The following is a 22,998-nucleotide window of genomic DNA, read 5'->3' as shown; positions in this document are numbered from 1 at the left end:
CTGCTTACATCAAAAATAAGAATGTTGAGAGACAAGAAGATAGTATCTCTAAGATGGGCCATGTCGGTTCTGGGGACCATGACGTCATGCATCCAGATGGTGGCATGGGCACAAGCCCACACCAGAATACTCCAGACTCATATTCTGTCAAACTGGGACGGATCCCCAAATTCTCTAGACAAGAAGATCCAAATACCACCGCACGTAAGGTCCTCATTGATATGGTGGCTACAAAAAGAGAACTTGGTAAGAGGAGTTCCCTGGTTGCAGGACCCAGCAGTCACTATAACGGTAGATGCCAGCGGAAAAGGTTGGGGAGCTACGGTAGACCAGCACATATTCCAAGGTTACTGGTCAACCGAAATAAGCCAGCAGTCCTCGAACTTCAAAGAACTAAAGGCGGTAGAAGAAGTTCTCCAGGCAGCAGTAACTCTTGTTCAGAATTCCCATATAAAAATATACTCTGACAACATGACAACAGTTGCCCACCTTCGCCATCAGGGAAGTACAAGACACGAGGATCTAAAAACAATATCAGCGAGAATATTTTCGTGGGCCGAGGAACATGTGCTCTCTCTATCCGCCCTACATATAAAAGGAGAAATAAATATACAGGCCGACTTCCTGAGCAGGACAAAAATCCATCCAGGAGAATGGCGCCTAGACCCGGAAGTCTTTCAGATACTAGTCAGAAGATGGGGACAGCCAGAAGTGGACTGGTTCGCAAACAGTCAAAACACAAAGGTGGACCAGTTTTTCTCGCTAGATCCAATCAATCCGGGGCTAGCTGTGGACGCATTGGCCCAACCATGGACCTTTACACTGGCGTATGCTTTTCCTCCATTACCAGTCCTACCAAGAGTCCTGCAGAAGATAAGGGCAGAGAAACTCAAAGTAATCTTAGTGGCTCCATTTTGGCCCAAAAGAAGCTGGTTCGGGACCCTCATCAGCCTAAGAATAGATGGACCAATAGCACTTCCTCCGGTCAAGAACCTTCTCTACCAAGGGCCAATTCTCCATCCAGATCCCGAGAGGTTACACCTGAATGCCTGGCTTCTGAATTCTCAATTCTGAGGACCAGAGGGCTTTCGAAGAAGGTCATTAAGACACTACCAAAGAGCCGAAAAACAGTAACCAATTCTATCTACCAAAAAATTTGGAAGACCTTTATCACATGGTGTGCTCCTGAACGGTCTAACCCAGAAAGACCGAACCTAGTCAGGATCCTGGATTTTTTTGCAGGATGGGCTGGAAAAAGGTCTCAGACCCAGCACCCTCGAGGTACAGGTGGCAGCCCTGAGCTCTTATTTTGACCAATCTTTAGCCGACCATAGATTGGTAAGAAGACTTATGACGGCAGCATCCCGCATATCTCCAAGACCCATAAATATAGTTCCATCCTGGGACCTGAATATAGTCCTGAAAGGACTTACCCTTCCACCGTTTGAGCCCTTGTCATCCATAAGTATGGATAAACTCGCCTGGAAGACCACCTTCCTGGTAGCTATAACAACAGCCAGAAGAGTTGGTGAACTACAAGCCCTGTCAATCAATGAGCCCTACATGAAGATTCTTCAGGACAGGCTTATCCTGCGATTGGACCCATCCTTTCTCCCAAAGGTCTTCTCTGATTTCCACAAGTCGCAGGAGATAATTCTTCCGTCCTTTTATCAGGAACCAAAGAATGAGGAAGAGGAACAATTCCATACTCTGGATGTTCGGAGAATGGTACTTTATCTTCAAGCCTCAGAGAAGATTAGAAAGGATCAGAATCTGTTTATTCATCTTCTCGGCCAGAATAAGGGGAAGAAGACTTCCAAATCTACAATTGCGAATTGGATCAAAAGAGCAATCCTGGAGGTTTATCAGATTCAAGGCCTTCCACTACCAGAAAAATTCACAGCTCATTCTACTAGAGCAACAGCTGTCTCCTGGGCCGAAAAAGCCAGTGCTTCCATTGAGCAAATATGCAGAGCTGCTACGTGGTCCTCGGTTCATACGTTCTCAAAACATTACAGGCTAGACCTGATGTCAAAAGAAGACTTAGCCTTCGGAGAAAAAGTCCTTAGAGCTATAGTCCCTCCCTAATAGATTACTCTTGGGTACTGCTCCAGGTGTGCTGTCGTGGGGGGTTACTAGAGAAAATAGAATTATTCTTACTGTTAATTTGGTTTCTAGTAACCCACCACGACAGCAGGAGTAATCCCTCCCTTTGCTTGATATACGTTCTGAAAAGAATAAATATAATTTGAAGCATTCCTTCTCCTGTGGTCCTTTTATAATGACACTGAGGGGGAGGATGAGGGAGGGGTTATTTAACCTCTTGTCATTTCCTGTCCCTATTAGGTTCTATCTTTTTTTTTTTTTTTTTTTTAATCCAATTGAAGGACTGTTCACATGAAGTTTCTGGGCTGGGGCTGTGTGCTTACCCAAAGATTTGTGCCTCATTTCCTTCATCTTCCTCCTCCCTCCCTTTTTCCATGCCCCTTCTCCCTGTTAAACACCCCCCCATCCCTCGTCTCCCTTCTAACCCCCTCTCAAACAAAATTATTATTTTTTCCTTCCTTCTACTTATAGTTCCATACTCATATGGATTCCCCCATATGTTTTTTTTTTTTTGTACCTCTTTCTTTCTAACCTCTGTTGGAATGTTGACATTATCAGAATAATTCTTCATTTGCTGATATGAAATTTTTTTTTTTCTTTCAGCTGCAATGTTGCGTGACCTGTTTATATTTCCCAATGGAAACTGTTAACTTATTATTATTATTATACATTTTTATAGCGCCATTTATTCCATGGCGCTTTACATGTGAATACGGGGCAAATATAGACAAATACATTAAACATGAGCAGATAACAAGGCACACGAGTACATAAGGAGGGAGGACCCTGCCCGCGAGGGCTCACACAACTTTAAAAGCTTTAAGTCCTGCGTGACTTGTTTGATCATAATATATTTGGTTGGTTGTGTTTTTTTTTTTGGGGGGGGGTGGGGGGGGTTCACTATTGATTAATAAAAACAATTGAACACAAAATTACTTTTTTGACATGGATAACACCTTTATGATTTAACACTAACACGCATTGGCGGGGGGCTTGTCATTCCATGCACCGGTGACGTGATTGCGCTGCTATGAGTGCAGAGGGACTGCTGTAGACCCCAGTGCCTGTCATTGTGATACTTCTATGAAGGCCAGTGTTTAGCTGCGTTCATGGTAGCTAATGATTTTAGCTCTATGTGGCAGTGCTGCTTAATGATGAGAGAACATGCTTGGATAAGGTGTTATCAGAGGGTGCTGAGTGTCTTAAGCCATGTGCCTGTTTGTTAGGTAATCTCTGCATGTGTTGCTGCTGTCAAACAGCCACGAGACATGCAGGCATTGGGGCTTGTACATATATGTATTCACACACACAGTCACTCAGATAACACAAGATCTGCTCATCACTAGTCTCATGCATTGCTATGAATAGTACGTGATTGGATGACTGCAGATTCAAGTCCCCTCAAGGGAATTGACAAGTTCAGTAAAAAGTGAGACTTTTTGAGAAGAGACGTTTAAAAAAAAAAAAAAAATGCTAATGTTCACATCACCCTCCTTTTGCCCCATTAAAAATTAAACAATTACAAAAATACACATTTGGTATCACTGCACTTTAAATTTAAAAAAAAAAAAATAATAATTTGATTGCTAAATGGCTTAACAAGAAAAAATCAAAAAGCCATTACTTTTTTTTTTTTTTTTTTTGGCCTTCGCAACATGGCTCTAAGGATGGTTTCACATTTGCGTTTTTGCGGTAAAAAAACGCAAAAAACGCATGCGTTTTTTTCCCTATACTTAACATTAAAAACGCATGCTTTTTTTGCATGCGTTTTGACGCGTTTTTGCAATGCATGCGTTTTTTATCTGCATGCGTTTTGTTGCAGAAATGCAACATGTAGTAATTTTAGCGGCGTGTTTTTTGCCGCGAAAAAACGCATGCGTTTTTTCCCCTATACTTAACATTAAAAGCGCATGTGTTTTTTTTGCATGCGTTTTGACGTGGCAAAAAAAGTATTGATGTCTATGTAAACGCATGCGTTTTTAAGCACATGCGTTTGCATGCGTTTTTATAGAAAAACACAAGAATACGCACTTATAAGCCACCCCCCAACCCTAAAACACAAACTGTAACACAAACTGTAACACAAACTGTAACACAAACTGTAACACAAACTGTAACACAAACTGTAACACAAACTGTAACACAAACTGTAACACAAACTGTAACGGTTGGGATCCGTTTGGGGGTTAGGGTTAGAGTTTTAGGGTTAGGGTTTGAGGGTATGTTCACACTATGCGGTTTTTACTGCGGAACCGCTGCGATTTTGCCGCTGCGGGTCCGCAGCTGTTTTCCATGCAGGGTACAGTACAATGTTACCCTATGGAAAACAAAAACCGCTGTGCCCACATTGCGGAAAATCCCGAAAAAAAACCGCGCTGAATTGCTGCGGAAAAAAAGGACCATGTCACTTCTTTGTGCAGAATCGCAGCGATTCTGCACCCATAGAAATGCATTGATCCGCTTACTTACCGCATGGGGCTGTGCATACCATGCGGGAAGTAAGCGGATAATGTGCGGGTTATACCCGGGGTGGAGGAGAGGAGACTCTCCTCCAGGCCCCGGGAACCATATTTGAGTAAAAAAAAAAAAAGAATTAAAATAAAAAAATCATGATGTACTCACCTCTGAAGTCTCAGCACTGCACGCGACCGTCCGGTCTCAGGTTTGCTATGCGACCAGGACCTGCGGTGACGTCGCGGTCACATGACCGTGATGTCACGAAGGTCCTGGTCGCACAGCATCTTTGGAACCGGACCGCCGCCTGCAGCGCCGAGGAGATCGGGACGTCAGAGGGTGAGTATATCATCATTATTTTATTATTTTTAACACTACTATTGATGCTGCATACGCAGCATCAATAGTAGGGGTAAAACCCCGCAGCGGAACCCGCAGGACAAACCGCGATAAATCTGCAGGGATAGCCGCAGCGGGTTTGCCCTGCAGATTTATCAAATCCGCTGCGGGAGAACCCGCAGGACAGAACGCAACGTGTGAATGTGGCCTTAGGGTTAGAGTTTGGGTTAGGGTTAGAGTTTGGGTTTTAGGGTTAGGGTTAGAGTTTGGGTTTTAGGGTTAGGGTTAGAGTTTGGGTTAGAGTTTGGGTTTTAGGGTTAGAGTTAGGATCCCTAGGGTTACTAGGGATCCTAACCCTAGGTATTTATGTTTATAGTGGGTTTTCTAGTTGATTTTGATGATTGGCAGCTGTCACACACTTCTCATCATGCGTTTCAAAAACACAAACGCAGGAAAAAACGCGTTTAAACGCAAAAACGCATACATCTAAAAAATGCTGCGTTTAAACGCGTTTTTGCACCAAATGCGTTTGCGTTTAAAACGCTGCGTTTTAAAACGCAAGTGTGAAACCAGCCTAAGAGGTAATCCCAACATCATATTTCCCCTAAATGGGCATCAGGATAAAATAAGCCTTCACACAGCACAATATCCAGAAAATTGAAAACTTTATGCGCATCGGAAAATAACAAAAGCAAAAAAAAAAAAAAAAAATATATATATATATATATATATATATATATATATATATATATATATATATATATATATATATATATATATATATATATATATATATAATTTTTTTTTTTTTTTTTTTTTTTAATTTTAAGAAAAAAAAAAATTCTCAACTTCAAAAAAAAAAGGCTGTTTGGTATCTGCATAATTGTACTGACCTGGAAAATGTCATTGCCAGTTTTACGCTATAGTCGACAGGGTAAATAAAACTAAACACAATTGTGGAATTGCACCTTTTATGCAATTTCAACGCACTTGGATCTTTTTTTTTTAATCTGATTAAAATGATGTAATTCAAATATACTATTTGTCCCACAAAAAACAAGCACTCGTACAGCTATATTAACAGAAAAAAAAAAATAGCTATGCCTCTTGGGAAAAGGAGAGGGGGAAATAGCCTGGTCATAGAAGGGTTAAATTAAAGATGTTTTCTGGTTTCCGTAAGCTATTGTCCTTGGGTGAAGTAGTGTTTAATGAAACAAATATGTATATTTCCCATTACTTGCCTTCCTGGGGTCAAATGCGATGTTAATGCCACTGCGTCATCACGTGGACAACGCTGCAGCTGATCTCTGAGGTTTGTGGCTCGTGCCATCTGTATTGGCAGAACTTGTGAGCTCAGTCTTTGGCTATAGCACTGCTGACATGACATCAGTGCGGCAGGCAACAAGAGAATGGGGTAGTGGTGAGGACTCGGTGCTGGACCCAGGGAGGAGAAGGAAAGCGTGTAATGTTGTTTTGTGGTTTTTTGTTCTTTGCTTTTACACTGGTACTCACCTGGGGATCACAGTTTACTAAAATTGTCAATTGCTTGGAACACTTTTTTTTTTTTTTCCCTTCTTTTGTTCTGTGCTTTGAGTGTCTGTTGTTGTGTTTCAGCTACGAGTTCATGAGGAAAAGTCTCCTGTTTTATAGGAATGAGATTCTGAAGATTAGTGGGAAGGTGAATATTGAGGGTTGATTTGACCATTCCTTGGGGCTTCTGTTTGATGAGTTACTTACATGGCTTGTACGTGCAGGACCCTTTGGAGCAGTATGGAATATCGGAGGAGTCCCGGTTTCAGCTGGAGCCATCAAGCATCTGACATCTTTCCTGTATTGGAGCTCCTCCGCCTTCAGTTACTGTGCCTCATGGATGAACAATCTGTACTGGATTATGTGTCATGCCTCAAACTGGATGATCACAAGCCACGCTTAGTGATGCAGAAACTCAATATTCCAGTACGAAGGACTGAACACATCAGTGAATATCAGATGATTTTTCACTTAGTTTCATCCTTTTTTTTTTTTTTTTGCCTTTTTAAGATGGTTGAATGTTTTTTTTTTTTTAAACTTTTGTATGAAAGTCTTAATTTAAAGTTCCAAGTACACTTCCATTTCTACAGGTTTTGGCACTGACATTTCCACTATCTGCCACATTTGGTTGCATTGTATAATGATGGAGCTAATAGGTGAATAATGTGAACTTTTTATTTTCTAAAGCCCTCCCTCACCCCACACAACTTAAGTCAGCTGACACTGCCAATTTCATCCATCTGCTGTGTATAAGGAGATGTGACTCTCTCCAAAACTGCTGGTGCTGGGAGAGGGCAGGATTAATAATTTTGAATGTAAACCTTTAATAGCCTATCATGTACTTCCCAGGCCTTGTACATGGTGTATAAAGTGAGATTTGAGCCTGTGCCATACTGGGCAGGTGACTGCTGTGTTTTACAGCCAGCATCTGAATGATGTCTATGGACAGAAGGGCTCTGCCATTGCCATATCTGTCACCTCGCTCTTTATTTTCGCTTGCTGTGGATCATCTGATGCCAAACTCTTGCAGCAAGTCTCAACAAAAGCACAGCTACACAAGGTGGTGTTCCTTTTGACATATGAATGAGTGTTGTTTTCCCTTCCCTCTGATAGACATAGAACAGTTCCTTTGTTGTCTGCCATCTATAAAGAGCTTTACTAAATGCAACAATTGCCAAGCCATTGACAATCAGCTGATGATCTATGTCTCTACACCAACCATTATGGCTAGTTTTTCGCTTGATGTGGTTAAATCAACACTGACAATGTCCTATGTATTGATTTTTCTATTTTTCTCTATGGGAACAAGCTGTGCAAGGGAATCACATTGAGAATGTCTGTCTGCCCTAGACTAAGCTTGGTGCACCACACGCTAGCCTTTAGGCTGCCGTCCCACTAGCAGTATTTGGTCAGTATTTTACATCAGTATTTGTAGCCAAAACTATTTGTTCCACTCCTGGTTTTGGCTTACAAATACTGAGGTAAAATACTGACCAAATACTGCTAGTGTGACGGCAGCCTTAAACTGTGGCATCTGTCATGTATGGACAAAATATAGGATCCATTTACCAGCTACATCTTTGCATCTGTTAAACAGATGCCATTATAACAGATGGTTGCCAGATGTTCTGTATCGGTCACCCATGGGCCACAATGGCCTCTGTTTTAACAGATCTATATTCTGAAAGCCCCTTCAGTGGATGGGAGACGAATGCCATTTGGAGATGCTATCTTACACAGGCTAATAACTGTATCTGTTTAATGGATTGGATCGTGTAAGAAACATTTCTATGGAAATGACATTCATGAAAGAAGTCCACTAGGCTCTTCCATACTTCATTTTCTTTTGGCCAATGAATCGTATAGTAACTTTTACCGTGTGATGCAGCAGGTTTGCGCCTCAAAGATGGTTGCTCCAATTTGTGTCACCACACACTTCATTAGATGCATGTATTTGAGGCTAAATTACCATTTTTACAAATTGGGGTTTCTTTAAAAATTCATTATTTGGTTTTTACACGGTCCAACTTCCCGTCAGAGCAGGCTGACTGACAAATTGTAATTCAGCAGCCAGCAATACACAGTGTAATGCATAGTCTATAGAAAGCAAATTATGCCAAATTTTAAGAAAACCCTATAGCAAAAGTTAGTTTTCCCTCAACTTGCATGTAAGGTTAACTAAAGGTTATCACCCTTTAGTGTTCAGTTTTATCTCTTCACTATCCCAGCATTAATTGACAGCCTAGACCTTCCTGAACTCAAGGAAATCTACCAAAGATACTGTATGTACATGCAGCGGTTCCTTGGTGAACTTGGTTTGCACAGCAGGTGGTTTTACACAGTTCTGTAAGACGGACTATGCTACTTTGGTGCCATGGAGACTTCAGCTTCTACCGAGAGACCACAGGATTTCTGCAGCAGGACAGGAGGAAGATGGAGGGGTGAGGAGTCAGTCAAGCTCGATGGCATTTCAGACAAAATTCATTTCGACTTCTTTAAATCTGGATTCAAATTGTTGAATGTTTGGAAAGGATTGTAAAGTCACACAGATTATTTGCAAAGTACATCAGGGTTTGGTGATCTATTTCATAATGTATGCGGATTACGGTATATTGTTACATCTGGTGATAGATCCTCTTTGGTATTTAGGGAGATGACTTTTACTCTTTGTAAAATAATGGCATTACAAAAAAGAATATGAAAAAATGGAATGGTCGGCACAACTGTTTTTCATGACTGTTCAAATAAATTAAACTATTTGGAAAGAAAAAAGTCAATATCATGTTTTTAATTGAATGAAAACTGTTACAGCTGAGACTGGAAGCATAGAATGTTAGAGTTGGAAGGGGCCTCCAGGGTCATTGTGTCCAACCCCCCTGCTCAATGTAGGATTCATTAAACCATCTAGACGGATGGCTGTACAGCCTCTGTTGGAAGACTTCCATTGAAGGAGAACTCGCCAACTCTTAGCAGCCTGTTCCACTCATTGATCACTCTGTCAAAACATTTTTTTTCTAATATCTAATGAATGAATCTCCCTTTCAGTTTCATTCCACTGCTTCTCATGTTTCCATGTGCAAATGAGAATGATGATCCTTCTACACGGACATCCCTTTTAGATACTTGTAGACAGCTATTAAGTCTACTCTTAGCCTTTTTTGCAAGCTAAGTCTTCCCATATCCTTTAACTGTAGGACATACTTTACAGTCCGCTCTCCACCTTGGTAGCTCTTCTCTGAACTTGCTCCAGTTTTTCAATTTTTTTATTTATTTATTTTTTTTTAAATGTGGTGCCCAGAACTGGACACAGTATTCCAGATGCAGCCTGACCAAGGAGGAGTAGAGGGGATAACTATTTCACATGAACTATACTCTGTGATTCTCTAAGGCTACTTTCACACTTCCGTTTTCTGGGGTCCGTCGTGGTGCAGTAAAATGACGTATCGACGGACGTCATGAAAATAGGCAAAAACGTGTGTGTCGGATCCACTGTAATGACGGATCTGTCATACAGAAATTCCGGGAATTAAATGTCCGGGTCCGGGGACGAGCGAAAGAGAGAGAGAGAGAATATCCAACCGGGCATGCTCAGAAGAGAAAAACTAGATCAGTCGCTGGATTCCAGTGTGTGACGGTCAGCGACGGATCCTGCGTCCATAGGCTTCCATTATAGCCGACGACGGGCAGCGCAGGATGCGTCGCTGACCGATTTTTCAACGTGCACAAAAAAAACGTTGTTACAATGAATGTTTTCTCTGCACGACGGACCGCTATTTTACGACGGATCCAGTGCATGACGGATGAAAAGGATGGCCATCCCTCACAATCTGTCGCTAATACAAGTCTATGAAAAAAATGCAGGATCCTGCATTCTCAAAAATCGACGGATTGTGACGGATCTGAAAAGACGGAAGTGTGAAAGTAGCGTTAATACATCATAGAACTGTTTGCCTTTTTTGCTGCAGCTTTACACTGTTAACTCATGTGCAGTCTATAAAGCATTAGTATGCCTTAGTCATGATAAAGGAGAATAGTGTCCAATCTTGGTGTAGAAATTCAAAAGAACTTTATTCCGCCATGTAGAGCATACAACGATTCGACCTACAGCAGGTTTTTATTAAGTCATACTTGTATAGCTCAGGTAGGTAGCGGGAGTGGGTGTATGGCTATAATGGACACACAGCCAGGACCTGCCTTTTAACAGCTGTGAATGCAGCTGTTATCCTGTTGGAGATTGAGATTCTATGCACCCATTGGTACCCTCATGATGCAATCGTGGGGTGCCACTGCATTGCCATGTCAGCCTATGCTTGTTGACGACCTCCGTACCAGTCACCACAGAGCTCCTTTGAAATTTAGCAGTGGCTTTATTTGAGAAGAGTCTCCGATTATGTTTTATTTTTTTTATAACCATATGCCCCAATACTCTGCCTGTGTTATATACAGCAATATCAATCAGACAATTGAAAGTTGAATAAATACCATATTTTGCAGACTATAAGATGCACCGGACCATAAAACACACCCCAAATTTTGGGGAAAAAAATGTTTTAAATAAAATGGTAGGGCGTCTTATAGTCTGACTTTATGGTAGCGTATCGGGAGAAGGGCAGCTGCGATAGAGCAGGGTTACTGCTGCAGAAATATGGCACAGGCTGGAGTGGGGCAATGCTTTGGGCCCTGGATTGGGAGGAGGGCGATGTCCAGTAGAGTGAGGCAGCAGTCCCTGGGCTTTCAGAAAATGTTGGCATTGAACGGAGTCCCTGCACTTCCCATTGATTTCTCTGCTGTGAGCTTTGGGAAAATGTCCACCAGAAGCTGCGCATGCTCAGATTGAGAACGTCACGAATTTTCTAAATATATTTCTAAAGGCGCTATTGACATGAAATTCTCACCAGATGTTGGTAACAACATATTGAATCCGCACAGTCAAATTTAACTTAATTTATGGACATTAACGTTTATGTGTAATAGTGAGAAAAGAAGAACGAACACTGCTGCTGAAATGTATTTAATACTTCGTACAAAAGCCTTTGTTGCTGATGACTGCTTTAAGATGAAGCTGCAACCCATAATGAGGTCCTTGTTATGGGGGACTTTTAACTACCCGGATATTAACTGGGAAAGAGACCTGCAAAACTTATAAAGGCAACAGGTTTCTGCTAATAACCAAGAAAAATTATCTTTCACAAATGGTGCAGAATCCAACCAGAAAAGCAGCACTTTTAGACCTAATACTATCTAATAGACCTGATAGAATATCAAATCTGCAGGTGGTCGGGCATCTAGGAAATGGTGACCACAATATTGTTATTATAGGGGACTTGTCATGGAGTCACAAAAACAGTGAACTTTAGGCATAAGGCAAAGTTTGTCCTAAAAATACAGATAATAAATGGGAAATGTTTAACCCCTTAGTGACGGAGCCAAATTTTTGAAATCTGACCAGTGTCCCTTTATGTGGTAATAACTCTGCAACGCTTCAACAAATCCCAGTGATTTTGAGATTCTTTTTTTTGTGACACATTATACTTTATGATAATGGTAAATTTAGGTCAATGTTTTGTGTTTATTTATAAAAAATATCAAAAATGTGAGAATGTTAAAAAATTAGCAATTTTCAAAATTTGAATGATTATCCCTTTAATTCAGATAGTCATACCACAGCAAAACATTAATAAATAACATTTCCCAAATGTCTAATTTACATCAGCACCATTTTTATTTTTTTTAGCATTTTAGGAGGTTTAAAATTGTAGCAGCAATTTTTCATTTTTTCAAGGAAATTTACTAAAATTTATTTTTTAGGGACTTATCCATGTTTGAAGTGCCTTTAGGGGTCCCATATATTGGGAAACCCCCAAACGTGATACCATTTTAAAAACAGCACCCCTGACATATCAAAAACTGCTGTCAGGTAGTTTATTAACCCTTCAGGTGCTTTACAGGAATTAATGCAAAGTGGCATGACAGAAATGAAAATGTGTATTTTTACCACCTAAATGCCTCTAACTTCTGAACAGGTTACAACAGCCGGCAGACTCTAAGGCCGCTATTTGGTCATGAATTGCCATGGCAAATATCAGGACCACACAATCATGATCTGAGGGCACCAATTTGGATAAATAGGAAGCCCCCACCCTCTGTTAACCATATATAATGATGAAGTCACTATTTACAGCATCATCTAAGGGGTTAAACAGATTTGGACGGTGCAAACACTGATAGTGGCGGCTGCAGAAAATTGTCAGCTATAGTGGACAGCCGCCAGCTGCTGGATTGTTACCTGTATGGGGAGGCTATTCTCTTATATGTAAGGTCAGTTAAAAGGCGTATTGGCTGTCATTAAGGGGTTAAGAACATCCTAAATAGGCACTGTAAGCGGTTTATACCTTGTGGGAATAAAAGGACGAGAAATAGGAAAAACCCAATGTGGCTAAACAAAGAAGTAAGACAGGCAATTAACAGTAAAAAGAAGGCATTTAAACTACTAAAGCATGATGGCATTGTTGATCTCTAATTAGTTTTTTTTAGATAAAGTATTTTTAGCCATATAGTTTTTTAAAGCTGCCAAAAAGGAAACTGAGAAGCACATTGCTAAGGAGAGTAAACTAATCCCAAACTGTTCAACTATATCAAGAGTAAAAGAATCTTAAGTGAAAGAGTAGGCCCCTTAAATTGTGAGGAAAGAATGGTTGTAGATGACAAGGAAAAAGCTAACATATTAAACCCGTTCTTCTCCACAGTGGAAAATGAAATGCTAGTTGAAATGCCGAGAGACAAAGAAAACCCTATATTAAGGGTCACCAATGTAACCCAAGTAGAGGTGCAAAACCGGCTAAATAAGATGAAAATAGATAAATCTCTGGGTCCGGATGGCATACACCCACGAGTACTAAGTAATGTAATAGACAAACCATTATTTCTTATATTTAACCCCTATCTGACCTCAGACGGGATAGTACGTCCGAGGTCAGAAGCCCCGCTTTGATGTGGGCTCCGGCGGTGAGCCCGCATCAAAGCCGGGACATGTCAGCTGTCTTGATTTTTCCAAAGCGTTTGATACCGTGTCACATGAGGTTGGTACACAAAATGAGAATGCTGGGTCTGGGGGAAAATGTGTGTGTATATAAGTAAACTGGCTTAGTGATAGAAAGCAGAACGTGGTACTAGATGGTGGCCCGATTCTAACGCATCGGGTATTCTAGAATATGTATGTATATAGCAGCCACATAGTATATAGGAGCCATGTAGTATATAGCAGACACTCCGTATATAACAGTGGCCACGCAATATATTGCACAGCCACGTAGTATATAACAGCCCACGCAGTATATAACACAGCCACGTAATATATATAATACAGGCCACGCAGTATATAACAGTGGCCACGTAGTATATTGCAGCCACACAGTATATAACAGTGGCCACGCAATATATTGCACAGCCACGTAGTATATAACAGCCCACGCAGTATATAACACTGCCCACGTAGTATATAACACTGCCCATGTAGTATATAGCAGCCATGCAGTATATAAGAGCCCACATAGTATATAACACAGCCACGTGATATATACTACGTGGCCTGTATTATATATCAGTGGCCACGCAATTTATTGCACAGCCACGTAGTATATAACAGCCCGCGCAGTATATAACACTGCCCACGTAGTATATAGCAGCCATGCAGTATATAACAGCCCACACAGTATATAACACTGGCCACGTATTATATAGCAGCCACGCAGTATATAACACAGCCCACGTAGCATATAGCAGTGTGGGCACCATATCCCTGTTAAAAAAAATTAAAATAAAAAATAGTTATATACTCACCCGCCGGCGTCCATCTAAGCTGTCCCGATGCGTGCGCGCGCTGCTGCCACCAGCTTCCGTTCCCAGCGATGCATTGCGAAATTACCCAGATGCCTTAGTGGTCTCGCGACAGCCGCGCGCGCGCATCGGCGGACGACGGAAGGTGAGAATAGCAGGTTTTTTTATTTTTTAACATTAGATATTTTTACTATTGATGCAGCATCAATAGTAAAAAGTTGGTCACACAGGGTTAATAGCGTTAACGGAGTGCGTTACATGCGGCATAATGCGGTTCGTTAATGCTGCCATTAACCCTGTGTGAGCGCTGACTGGACGGAAGTAGGGAGGGACTAATTCTCGGCCGAACTGTGCCCGTCGCTGATTGGTCATGGCCTGGCGGCCGTGACCAATCAGCGATGCAAGATTTTTGTTACAGACAGACTGAAGTACCCCTGTCACGGATCCCTTCTCCGTGGTGTCACTTATTCGTCACGTGCCTGCTCTCACACGTGACTCGGGGTTGTGCCTGCAAGGGTTAATCTATCTCCCCACTCTCAGTCCAGCATGCAACCTCTGTCCTATGCTGTAATGGGAGCATAAATCACACACCCGCTCATACACGCTGCCACCACTCTTCGAATACACGGGCTATGAGTCCGGGAACTAACAATACTAATAATGTCTATCACTCATAAGGCTCATACACCTTAGGCTATGGATTCTTTTAAAACATTCAAGGTTCAACTTGTTAAAGTTTTATACTTTAATAACAAAAGGTTCAGTGCTTACAATAATAAAAAGGTATAAAAAGGAGATTTTTGTGTACTCACCATAAAATCTCTCTCTTAGCCTCTAATTGGGGGACACAGGACCATGGGTGTTATGCTGCTGTCCACTAGGAGGCGACACTATGCATAATCTGAAAAAGATTAACCGTGGCTCCTCCTCTGCAGTATACACCCCTTGATGGCATCAGCCTTCTCCAGTTTTGTGCAAAAGCAGTAGGAGGAACGTGACATGAATAACATAACCATGCCTATAAGAAGGCAACTATGTATGAGCTCAAGCAAACAATATGAGAACTCGACAGTAACAACGGCCCGGAAGGGCAACAGGGAGGGAGCTGTGTCCCCCAATTAGAAGCTAAGAGAAAGATATTTCACACAGGATAATGGGACATCCCAAAGCAGTCCCTGGGTGGGAAGCAATGGACGAATATTGTGCAGCCAGGCTCGTGTCCGCTGAGGACTGGGTATGAACCATGTAGTGTTTAGTAAACATGTGTAGGCTAGTCCAAGCGGCCGCATTACACACTTGTTGTGCCAAAGCCTGGTGCCGAATGGCCCAGGAGGCCCCTACCGCCCGTGTAGAGTGTGCCATAATATCGGCTGGAAGAGGAGAATTCTGAAGGCGGTAGGCGTCTTGTATGGTGGATTTGATCCACCTGGCAAGGGTAGCTTTGGAAGCTGACAGACCCGTGCGGCCGCCTTCTGGAAGAAGGAAAAGCGAATCAGACCTCTGGAAGGACGGAGTGCTAGACACATATATACGCAATGCCCTGACAAGGTCAAGCGTATGCAGAGCCTTCTCCACTCTATGAACCGGGACCGGACAAAAGGATGGCAGTGAAATTTCCTCATTGAGGTGGAAGTGGGACAACCTTCGGAAGGAAGGATGGGACCGTCAAAAATGCTGGGCCTGGCTGCACCCTGAAGAATGAAGTGCAAAACATATATAAATAATACACTGCTCAAAAAAAATAATGGGAACACTTAAACAACAATATAACTCCAAGTAAATCAAACTTCTGTGAAATCAAACTGTCCACTTAGGAAGCAACACTGTTTGACAATCAATTTCACATGCTGTTGTGCAAATGGAATATAATAATAATAATAATTTTTATTTATATAGCGCCAACATATTCCGCAGCGCTTTACAAATTATAGACGGGAATTGTACAGACAATAGACATTACAGCATAACATTAATATAGTTCAATACAGATACCAGGAGGAGTGAGGGCCCTGCTCGCAAGCTTACAAACTATGAGGAAAAGGGGAGACACGAGAGGTGGATGGTAACAATTGCTTTAGTTATTCGGACCAGCCATAGTGTAAGGCTCAGGTGTTCATGTAAAGCTGCATGAACCAGTTATCTGCCTAAGTATGTAGCAGTACAGACACAGAGGGCTAATACTGCAAGTGTATGAGAACATGATGCGAGGAACCTTTTTTTTTTTATAAATAGGCCACACAGGGATCGTTAGGTTAATGCATTGAGGCGGTAGGCCAGTCTGAACAAATGAGTTTTTAGGGTACGCTTAAAACTGTGGGGATTGGGGATTAATCGTATTAACCTAGGTAGTGAATTCCAAAGAATCGGCGCAGCACGTGTAAAGTCTTGGAGACGGGAGTGGGAGGTTCTGATTATTGAGGATGCTAACCTGAGGTCATTAGCGGAGCGGAGGGCACGGGTAGGGTGGTAGACTGATACCAGGGAGGAGATGTAGGGTGGTGCTGAGCCATGGAGTGCTTTGTGGATAAGGGTAGTAGTTTTGTACTGGATTCTGGAGTGGATGGGTAACCAGTGTAATGACTGGCACAAGGTAGAGGCATCGGTGTAACGGTTGGTGAGGAATATGATCCTGGCTGCAGCATTCAGGACAGATTGGAGCGGGGAGAGTTTTGCAAGAGGGAGGCCGATTAGTAGAGAGTTACAATAGTCCAGACGAGAATGAATAAGTGAAACAGTAAGAGTTTTTGCAGAGTCGAAAGTAAGAAAAGGGCGAATTCTAGAAATGTTTTTGAGATGCAGGTAAGAAGAGCGAGCCAATGATCGGATGTAGGGGGTGAATGAAAGGTCAGAATCAAGGATGACCCCAAGGCAGCGGGCATGTTGCTTTGGAGTAATGGTGGAACCGCACACGGAGATGGCAATGTCAGGCAAAGGTAGGTTAGTAGAGGGAGAGAACACGAGGAGTTCACACAATGGATGGAAATTATTGGCAATTATCAAGACACACTCAATAAAGGAGTGGTTCTGCAGGTATGGACAACAGACCACATCTCAATGCCAATGCTTTCTGGCTGATGTTTTGGTCACTTTTGAATGTTGGTTGTGCTTTCACACTCATGGTAGCATGAGACGGACTCTAAAACCCACACAAGGGCTCAGATAGTGCAGCTCATCCATGATGGCACATCAATGCGAGCTGTTGCAAGGTTTGCTGTGTCTGTCAGCGTAGTGTCCATAGGCTGGAGGCGCTACTAGGAGACGTGGAGGGGCAACAACCCAGCAGCAGGACCGCTACCTTAGCCTTTGTGCAAGGAGGAACAGGAGTATTGCCAGAACCCTGCAAAATGACCTCCAGCAGGCTTCAAATGTGCATGTGTCTGCACAAACGGTTAAAAACCGACTCCATTAGGATGGTCTGAGTGCCCGATAACCACAGATGGGGATTGTGCTCACAGCCCAACACCGTGCAGGATTCTTCACATTTGCCACAGAACACCAGGATTTGCAAATTCGTCACTGGCGCCCTGTGCTCTTCACAGATGCAAGCAGGTTCACACTGAGCACATGTGACAGACGTGACAAAGTCTGGAGACGCCGTGCAGAGCGATCTGCTGCCTGCAACATCCTTCAGCATGACCGGTTCTTTGGAGGGCCGCACAGCCCTCTATGTGCTCATCAGAGGTAGCCTGACTGCCATTAGGTACCGAGATGAGATCCTCAGACCCCTTGTGAGAACATATGCTGGTCTCCTAAATCCTAAATAAAGAAAAGAATATATATATTATTCCCATAAATACATTTCTTTATCTAAATAAAAAAAAACAATAAAAGTAAAAGTATTTAGTATCGCAGTATCCGTAACGACCCAACCTATAAAACTGTCCCACTAGTTAAACCCTTCAGTAAACACCGTAAGAAAAAAAAAAACACGAGGCAAAAAACAACGCTTTATTATCATACCGCCGAACAAAAAGTGGAATAACACGTGATCAAAAAGACAGATATAAATAACCATGGTACCGCTGAAAACGTCATCTTGTCCCGCAAAAAACGAGCCACCATACAGCATCATCAGCAAAAAAAAAAAAAAGTTATAGTCCTCAGAATAAAGCGATGCAAAAATAATTATTTTTTTTTATAAAATAGTTTTTATCGTATAAAAGCGCCAAACCATAAAAAAAGATATGAGGTATCGCTGTAATCGTACGGACCCGAAAAATAAAACTGCTTTATCAATTTTACCAAACGCAGAACGGTATAAACGCCTCCCCCAAAAGAAATTCATTAATAGATGTTTTTTGGTCATTCTGCCTCACAAAAATCGGAATAAAAAGCGATCAAAAAATGCCACATGCCCGAAAATGTTACCAATAAAAACATCAACTCGTCCCACAAAAAACAAGACCTCACATGACTCTGTGGACTCAAATATGGAAAAATTATAGCTCTCAAAATATGGTAACGCAAAAAATATTTTTTGCAATAAAAAGCGTCTTTCAGTGTGTGACAGCTGCCAATCATAAAAATCTGCTAAAAAACCCGCTATAAAAGTAAATCAAACCCCCCTTCATCACCCCCTTAGTTAGGAAAAAATTTAAAAAATGTATTTATTTCCATTTTCCCATTAGGGTTAGGGTTGGGGCTAGGGTTAAGGCTGCAGTTAGGGTTGGGGCTAAAGTTAGGGTTTAGATCAGGGGTGTCAAACTGCATTCCTCGAGGGCTGCAAACAGGTCATGTTTTCAGGATTTCCTTGTACTGCACAGTTATAATTTAATCACCTACACAAATAATGAGTTGGTGATTAAATTATCACCTGTGCAGTACAAGGAAATCCTGAAAACATGACCTGTTTGCAGCCCTCGAGGAATGCAGTTTGACACCCCTGGTTTAGATTACATTTACGGTTGAGAATAGGGTTGGGATTAGGGCTAGGGGTGTGTCTGGGTTAGAGGAGTGGTTAGAGTTACCGTTGGGATTAGGGTTAGGGGTGTGTTTGGATTAGGCTTTCAGTTATAATTGGGGGGTTTCCACTGTTTAGGCACATCAGGGGCTCTCCAAACGCGACATGGCGTCCAATCTCAATTCCAGCCAATTCTGCGTTGAAAAAGTAAAACAGTGCTCCTTCCCTTCCGAGCTCTCCCGTGTGCCCAAACAGGGGTTTACCCCAACATATGGGGTATCAGCGTACTCAGGACAAATTGGACAACTTTTGGGGTCCAATTTCTCCTCTTACCCTTGGGAAAATACAAAACTGGGGGCTAAAAAAATAATTTGGGGGGGAAATTTTTTCATTTTTATTTTCACGGCTCTGCGTCAAACTGTAGTGGAACACTTGGGGGTTCAAAGTTCTCAACACATCTAGATAATTTCCTTGGGGGGTCTAGTTTCCAATATGGGGTCACTTGTGGGGGGTTTCTACTGTTTAGGTACATTAGGGGCTCTGCAAACGCAATGTGATGCCTGCAGGTCAATCCATCTAAGTCTGCATTCCAAATGATGCTCCTTCCCTTCTGAGCTCTGCCATCCGCTCAAACGGTGGTTCCCCCCACATATCAGGTATGAGCGTACTCAGGACAAATTGGACAACAATATTTAGGGTCCAATTTCTCCTGATACCCTTGGAAAAATACAAAACTGGGGGCTAAAAAATAATTTTTGTGGAAAAAAAAAATATTTTTTATTTGCACAGCTCTGTGTTATAAACTGTAGTGAAACACTTGTGGGTTCAAAACTCTCAACACATCTAGATAAGTTCCTTAGGGGGTCTACTTTCCAAAATGGTGTCACTTGTGGGGGGTTTCTACTGTTTAAGTACATTAGGGGCTCTGCAAACGCAATATGACGCCTGCAGACCATTCCATCTAAGTCTGCATTCCAAATGGCACTCCTTTCCTTCCAAGCCCTCCCATGCGCCCAAACGGTGGTCCCCCCCCCCCCACATATGGGGTATCAGCGCACTCAGGACAAATTGGACAACTTTTGGGGTCCAATTTCTCCTGTTATTCTTGGGAAAATACAAAACTGGGGGCTAAAAAATAATTTTTGTGGGAAAAAATTTTTGTTTTATTTTAACGGCTCTGCATTATAAACTTCTGTGAAGCCCTTGGTGGGTCAAAGTGCTCATCACACATCTAGATAAGTTCCTTAGGGGGTCTACTTTCCAAAATGGTGTCACTTGTGGGGGGTTTCAATGTTTAGGCACATCAGTGGCTCTCCAAATGCAACATGGCGTCCCATCTCAATTCCTGTCAATTTTGCATTGAAAAGTCAAATGGCGCTCCTTCCCTTCCGAGCTCTCCCATGCGCCCAGTGGTTTACTCCCACATATGGGGTATCGGCATACTCAGGACAAATTGTACAACAACTTTTGGGATCCATTTTCTCTTGTTACTCTTGGTAAAATAAAACAAATTGGAGCTGAAGTAAATTTTTTGTGAAAAAAAGTTAAATGTTCATTTTTATTTAAACATTCCAAAAATTCCTGTGAAACACCTGAAGGGTTAATAAACTTCTTGAATTATTATTATTTATTATTATAGCGCCATTTATTCCATGGCGCTTTACATGTGAGGAGGGGTATACATAATAAAACAAGTACAATAATCTTGAACAATACAAGTCACAACTGGTACAGGAGGAGAGAGGACCCTGCCCGTGAGGGCTCACAATCTACAAGGGATGGGTGAGGATACAGTAGGTGAGGGTAGAGCTGGCCATGCAGCGGTTTGGTCAATCGGTGGTTACTGCAGGTTGTAGGCTTGTCGGAAGAGGTGGGTCTTCAGGTTCTTTTTGAAGGTTTCGATGGTAGGTGAGAGTCTGATATGTTGTGGTAGAGAATTCCAGAGTAGGGGGGATGCACGAGAGAAATCTTGTATGCGATTGTGCGAAGAGGAGATAATAGGGGAGTAGAGAAGGAGATCTTGTGAGGATCGGAGGTTGCGTGCAGGAAAGTACCGGGAGACGAGGTCACAGATGTATGGAGGAGACAGGTTGTGGATGGCTTTGTATGTCATGGTTAGGCTTTTGTACTGGAGTCTCTGGGTGATGGGGAGCCAGTGCAGGGATTGACAGAGGGGAGAGGCCGGGGAATAGCGGGGGGACAGGTGGATTAGTCGGGCAGCAGAGTTTAGAATAGATTGGAGGGGTGCAAGAGTGTTAGAGGGGAGGCCACAGAGCAGGAGGTTACAGTAGTCAAGGCGGGAGATGATGAGGGCATGGACTAGGGTCTTTGCAGATTCTTGGTTTAGGAATGTGCGGATCCGTGAAATATTTTTGAGTTGGAGGCGGCAGGAAGTGGAAAGGGTTTGGATTTGTGGTTTAAAGGAGAGATCAGTGTCAAGGATTACCCCAAGACAGTGGGCTTGTGGGACTGGGGAGAGCGGGCAGCCGTTTACTGTAATGGATAGGTTCGTTGGGGAGGTCGTGTGAGATGGGGGAAAGATGATGAATTCTGTTTTGTCCATGTTAAGTTTTAGAAATCTAGTGGAGAAGAAGGATGAAATAGCAGACAGACATTGAGGGATTCTGGTTAGCAGGGAGGTGATATCTGGTCCAGAGTTGTAGATCTGTGTGTAATCAGCATAGAGATGATACTGAAAGCCGTGAGATTCTATGAGCTGTCCCAGGCCAAAGGTGTAAATGGAGAAGAGCAGGGGTCCTAGAACTGAACCTTGCGGGACTCCGACAGATAGGGGGCGAGGGGAGGAGGTAGTGTGTGAGTGGGAGACGCTGAATGTACGGTCAGTTAGGTATGAATGTGGTTTTGAGCACCTTGTGGGGTGCAGATTTTAGAATGGTGTCACACTTGGGTATTTTCTATCATATAGACCCCTCAAAATGACTTCAAATGAGATGTGGTCCCTAAAAAAAAATGTTGTAAAAATGAGAAATTGCTGGTCAACTTTTAACCCTTATAACTCCCTAACAAAAAAAAATTTTGGTTCCAAAATTGTGCTGATGTAGACATGTGGGAAATGATACTTATTAAGTATTTTATATGACATATCTCTGTGATTTAATTGCATAAAAATTCAAAGTTTGAAAATTGCGAAATTTTCAAAATTTTCGCCAAATTTCCATTTTTTTCACAAATAAACGCAGGTAATATCAAAGAAATTTTACCACTATCATGAAGTACAATATGCCACGAGAAAACAATGCCAGAATCACTGGGATCCGTTGAAGCGTTCCAGAGTTATAACCTCATAAAGGGACAGTGGTCAGAATTGTAAAAATTGGCCTGGTCATTAACGTGCAAACCACCCTTGGGGGTAAAGGGGTTAATTCTTGAATGTTTGGAGGATTTTAAGTCCTTTTTTTGTGGTTTTTCCTTTATAAGCAATACAGACTAGAGCTATCTGCCTCTTCTCATCTCACATTTGAGAAGGGTTCTACAGGCTGTGGTCCCTCCCTAATATGAGTAATTATCTCATTGGTGCCGTCATGGGTGACACAAAATCATGTATATTGCTTACCAGTGTTTTTTTTTTTTGGAGCCCATGACAGCACCCTTGGTTTCCCTCCTTTAACTAAAACAAACACGATCTGGTATCTGGTTGGTGGGTGTTTTTTTGTCTTATACACCCCTTTGGTGTTGGTGAAAGTTAAAAAGTTAGATATATATGTATATATAGGTGTGTTCAATAACCTGGGAGTTCCTCTCATGCTTTGTAAACTAACTGATGCGGAGAGAGGCGCTGCCCATTTTATCTTCAAGGTTTCCTGTCCTTGAAG

At 42.2% G+C, this 22,998-nt stretch overlaps 1 protein-coding gene across 1 annotated transcript in view; it reads left to right on the top strand.

Moving 5' to 3' along the window:
* PLEKHJ1 (pleckstrin homology domain containing J1) overlaps window positions 1-9,201 on the top strand; it is a 31,222-nt gene extending 22,021 nt beyond the window's left edge. Inside the window, exons 5-6 of the mRNA XM_069740608.1 lie at window positions 6,514-6,577; window positions 6,654-9,201. Coding sequence (XP_069596709.1) covers window positions 6,514-6,577; window positions 6,654-6,719 — 130 coding nt within the window. The 3' untranslated portion in view covers window positions 6,720-9,201. The remainder of the gene's footprint in view (window positions 1-6,513; window positions 6,578-6,653) is intronic.
* Window positions 9,202-22,998: the final 13,797 nt, after the last annotated feature.

This window comes from Ranitomeya imitator, chromosome 1 (genome assembly GCF_032444005.1).
Source record: "Ranitomeya imitator isolate aRanImi1 chromosome 1, aRanImi1.pri, whole genome shotgun sequence".
NCBI lineage: Eukaryota > Metazoa > Chordata > Amphibia > Anura > Dendrobatidae > Ranitomeya > Ranitomeya imitator.
This window is presented reverse-complemented; position numbering and strand designations above follow the sequence as displayed.